The 4,951-nt window shown below is 34.0% G+C and overlaps 1 protein-coding gene across 1 annotated transcript in view; it reads right to left on the reverse strand.

Moving 5' to 3' along the window:
- Positions 1-3,349: 3,349 nt before the first annotated feature.
- LOC107094679 (ephrin-A5b-like) overlaps positions 3,350-4,951 on the reverse strand; it is a 129,162-nt gene continuing 127,560 nt past the window's right edge. The window contains exon 5 of the mRNA XM_015390455.1: positions 3,350-4,676. Coding sequence (XP_015245941.1) covers positions 4,552-4,676 — 125 coding nt within the window. The 3' untranslated portion in view covers positions 3,350-4,551. The remainder of the gene's footprint in view (positions 4,677-4,951) is intronic.

Here is a 4,951-nt window from a genome sequence, read left to right on the forward strand (position 1 = left end):
TCCTTTTTCTCACATTGCTAATATGACATCATCACCACACATGTTCAGAGCAGAAGCTAACAAAAATTTGATTGCACCAAGAATTTTTGTTATCTTCTTGTTTTGACACTATTTATACAAATGCAATGAAACCAAAAACGACTGCAGTTATATTCAAATATATAAAACAACGCTGAAGTATAGTAAAGACTGTTCTTTTGTGAACAGTTGGTATCGATGGGCATGCTAAAGTCATGCTAACAGCTAATTAGGGACAAGCTAGCAGCCATAATAAAATACTAGCAAATAAAAAATTTAGACAATTCCAATAATCTAATTTGACTAGTAGTTTTTACAATTTAGTTATGCAATAGAGCACTTATTTAAACTGTAACCATGTAAAAAGCAGCTTGGTTAAAAGACCAGATAAAATAGTCAATTAAAAAAAAGTATTATTTTGAATTATTTCAGGAGGTAAATATTTATCTCTGAGTGTCTTCCGTTTGACTCCTCACTGGGAATTTCTGATTTTCTAAACTTCTATAAGCTGGTGTAAAGAGATAACTTTAAAAAATAACAGTTCTTACATTAGTGTTAAATAAACACAGATTTCATTTGAATTTATCATTTAAAAACATTCATACTGCTATAATTTTCAAAAGTTATTTTGGAGCAAAACAATAAAGTCCTTGAAAATTGTTAAGATGATCCAGATCTGTAAAAATTACCTTTTATTTATATGCACCATATTTACATTCTCTAGTAAAAAATGATTCCCTGGATTTTCTTTGTAATGTTTTTCTTTCAATATTCTTAGCAGGTAATATTGTAAATTGGAATAGGTTATGATGTTTAATAAATTTACATTTATAATTAATTCCTGCTCTGATTATTATTTTTTCTTTTACTTTAACAGTGGCCCTAACGCTTCTGTGCAAGGAGCAGTCAGCAAAGATTTTTACCACGAGGCTTTTTCCAAACCCAGCTGACCAAATATGCACATATTGTGGCATTAAAAAGCTCTCCTCACGTGTCCCACTGCCTCATTTTCTCCTCTCAGGTCCAACACTAGTAGAGGGTCAGATTGCATCAAGCACCCTCTGTGTTTTCCTTCTTCTCTGGGGGTCAATTTTTCATTCCAGAAATAACTGCTACACCGGTGTGCATGGTGTATTTTCTGTTCAGACGTCACTTTACCCAACATCAAAGAGAAACTGAATCACTCAGCCAGAAACTCGATGCGTACCTCTGCTGTCTGCTTGGTACATAGTTTTCACTGATAGATCTAACTCTGTACGGAGCCCATTTAGTGCCAGGTGTAGATTAAAAACTAACAAAGGATAGAAGAAAGGATACACACATTAAAATTAAGTTGTAACTTATCGGATTTTTGAGTACTAATGGTAAGAAAGAATAGTGTCCTCCATATTTGTTAACATATTTTGTTAAAATAATTTAAAATTAGTTGATGGTAAAGATATCTGGTGATCTAAAAATGCAGGAAAAAAAACGAAATCTAGATAAGTCATTTTTTTCTTACAATAAGTGCATTTGTTCTTGGATTGAGGAGGAAAAACAGACATTTTGCCAATAGAACAAGACAATTTACACTTAAAAAAAGAAAATACAAATGCATTGTCTTATTTAATTATCTTATTTTAAGAGTAAAAATACTCATTCCATTGGCAAACTATCTCATTTAGCTACTCTAACTAAGGGTAAAAACACCTAATTTAAGACATTTTTAAAACTTATTTCTAGATCGGTCTTCCAGTGTGAAGGTTCGACTCTAGATTCACAGATGTAAATTTAGGAGTTCCTCAAGGCTCTATTCTCTGGTCCCTACTGTTATTAATCTACTCATTTTCAAACATTAGGCCTTTTATTTTAATACTTTCAATAAATTCCCGCCTAAATTTCCTAACCTATTATCTGCCTTATTGGAAAGACGTGCTCTATTGTCTTAGCTTGAAGAGTAGCTAATAGAAAAATGCCTCTTTCAAACTGTCTAACCTAAGAATAAATAATTTAAATAATATACAGAAAATCTACTGAAGCATTTTTATTTAATGAGGAAAATATTTCTTTGGTTTTTGGATTAGGAGTCAACCTATGATTTTGGCAGCAGTAATTGAGATTTATTGTTCTTATCACTTATGATTTTTTTTTTGTATTACTTAAAAAAAAAAAAATGTTTTCCACAATAAAACAGTTTAAGAATAAAGTGATGCAACAGATTACTTACATTTCTGTACACCTACTAATGGTGCCAATCGCTATAGAGGCTGATAAATGTGTTTTTCATTTAAAAAATAGCCTTTATTTAACAGATAAAACTAGCTAACTTCAGTTAACATAAAATGCTATTTTTGTGTTTGCCAACAAAAAATAAACTAACATAGAAAGTTCCAACATTAATCTGTTCTTACAGCTAATTGGAATAATTACCTTTGCAAATCCAAATGAACACATTTCTCTAACTGGCACTAACTGAGTGCCATATTTCTATGAATCCATGGGAATTTCTCATCGATTGTTAAAATTAAATTTAATCAAATTCTTAAAAGTACCAAAACTTAAAAAAATATTTCTTCAATTTTATTTTCCATTCGAAAAATATGCTAAAGTTAAAGGATGATGTTTTCAAAAATATTCAAGCTGATGATGTTGTAAAAACATTTTTTTGATTCCATTTTTTTTATATATATATACACTATATTGCCAAAAGTATTTGCTCACCATATATGATTTATTCATGTGTCTGTTTCATAGATACTGTATCTTTAACTTGGAATTCTATCATTTTAGTGAATTTTAGAGCAGATGAAAATGAGTTAGAAAATCTATGTGTTAAAATCGTCCAAATACATTGCTGGAAGTTTACTTTCCCCACATATGTTTTTATTTCTGCACCTGGCACTGACTGGGTACCGCATTATTTCCTGAAGGGGAGGCTTTCTCAGATTAGTGTTGATAATAAATAAAGCAAAGAAAAAAAATCAAATATTTTAGAATTGAATTCTAAATCAAAGCTAATAATTCTATTTTTTTTTCCTATCAGATTATGACATTGCAATAAAAAATGTATTAATTTGAGTAATAACATTTTTATTGAATCTTTACGAAGAGTGCAAATAGTTGAGGACAAGGCTGAACGTGTTTATTATTTTTAGAGATGTTAAATCCCAAACCCTCCAGATTGAGTCCATCTTGAATGCTTTCGTCTAATTTTGCTGACAAAAAAGACAATAAGCAAACAGAAAAGAATTTAGTGAAACATTATTCCCCCACCTTTATCTTTATTTGGGAAACTTGCCCCAGCTGGGTATCGTACATTGAATTAATCAACGGGGGGGGATTTTCCTCCAGATTGCAATAAAAAGTTGCTCCTTTTATTGATCTCATGTTCGGCATGGATACATCCCTGAATTTTAAATTTGCCTGTATTTACAATAGCAGTGTAAATAGTGATGCACAAAAAACAATAGTGTAACAGCAAAACTACATTTGTGACATTCATCTGTGGCAAATGCAAAACACAAATACTCGCTTTCTACACCCTGATGCGCACCATTCTCTTTGCCTTTTCCTTTGTTAGAAACAACTAAGTCCATCACATATCATCATTCCAAAACAGAAACAAGCTCTTTTTTTTCTTCTTTTTAAAAAAAAAACCAAGGGTGTAATATGAACTAACATCCTGTGATGGTTTTTGTTTTTATTGCGGCTCTAAATGTACTTACAGAGGGAACTAGAACAGAAAAAAAAAGCACAAGGACTTCACAATAAATAGGAAAATAACATTTTGCCTGGCAAAATTCCTCGTCCGCTTCTGTTCTCCGTTCAAATATTTTACTGTACACCCGTGTTGGCTGCTACAATTACATGGTATATTAAAAAAAACAACAAAGAAATGCATTAATTGATCATTAAATCGATTCTGTCCATACGCTAAGAGATGAGTGCTTTCTTAATCTTTTTTTTTCTTTCTGTTAACGGCTCCACAGTCTGCGTCGATGCATCCTTTCTAACCTGAGAGGAAGGTTAAGTCATCGCAGCACCAAGCTCTCATCAGCAGTCTCTTTCTTCCAGTCGCCGTCGTTCGTCCCGCTATTAGTCGTGTCCCGATGGTGGCGTTCCCAAACGGAAAAATAAAAGCTGTAAACTTTTCCAGGATCCTGCTGTGCTCCGATGCCTAAATTTTTGTTCTGATTGTGTCGATTGTGTCTTGTGGGGGTATATTTTCAAAATAAAGCCCGTGTGCTTGTCTTAACACAAGGAAACGGTGAAGTATCTGCATACCGTGAATCGCAGCGAGGCTCTTCCACCTCGCCCGGACTACACGGCGCTTTTTACCAACAAACAAACAAAGGCTTCGCTACAGAAGTCTCTTCTCCTCTCCTTTCAGACAGAGAGGTGCTCTTCAGTGTTTTTGGGTATTTTGATATTTCGATTTTTATTTTTTTAAAAGTGCTCCTTTAAGAGAGGGAGGTGTTGCAGGGTAGGGTGGCCTGTGGCCCAATCACGACAGTCCATTCCCCTGGATGAGGCGTCTTCTCATGGGATTGGCCGCTATAAGGATAAGATGGCAGCCAGGAGCATGAGGGCGGAGCTGAGCAGCAGGATGGAAAACCGGTGCCGACCAGCAGAGTTCACGTCTCTTCTGGCTGGTTCTGGAGACTCGTGACTGATTCCATCTGAGAGAGAGAAAAAAGACATTTAGTGAAAACCGGACCTGCTTTTTTCCTGTTAGTTTAAGTTTGTGCCGTTTCCCTGGTAACAGGTATGGGCAGGTTTGTAGTCTTCTAGAGATCTGTGATATTTAAAAACCATCATAAAAACCGTATCAGCTGACTGTCACGGTCTTCGTTCTGTTAAGTTTTCAGTTTCACGTTGATCCATGTTTTTCTTTGTTTTCTAGCCTTATTGGTTTTATTCCTATTTTGTGTTTTTTTAGGATATATTTGGCTAC

This window comes from Cyprinodon variegatus, unplaced genomic scaffold, assembly GCF_000732505.1.
Source record: "Cyprinodon variegatus isolate N-32 unplaced genomic scaffold, C_variegatus-1.0 Scaffold500, whole genome shotgun sequence".
NCBI lineage: Eukaryota > Metazoa > Chordata > Actinopteri > Cyprinodontiformes > Cyprinodontidae > Cyprinodon > Cyprinodon variegatus.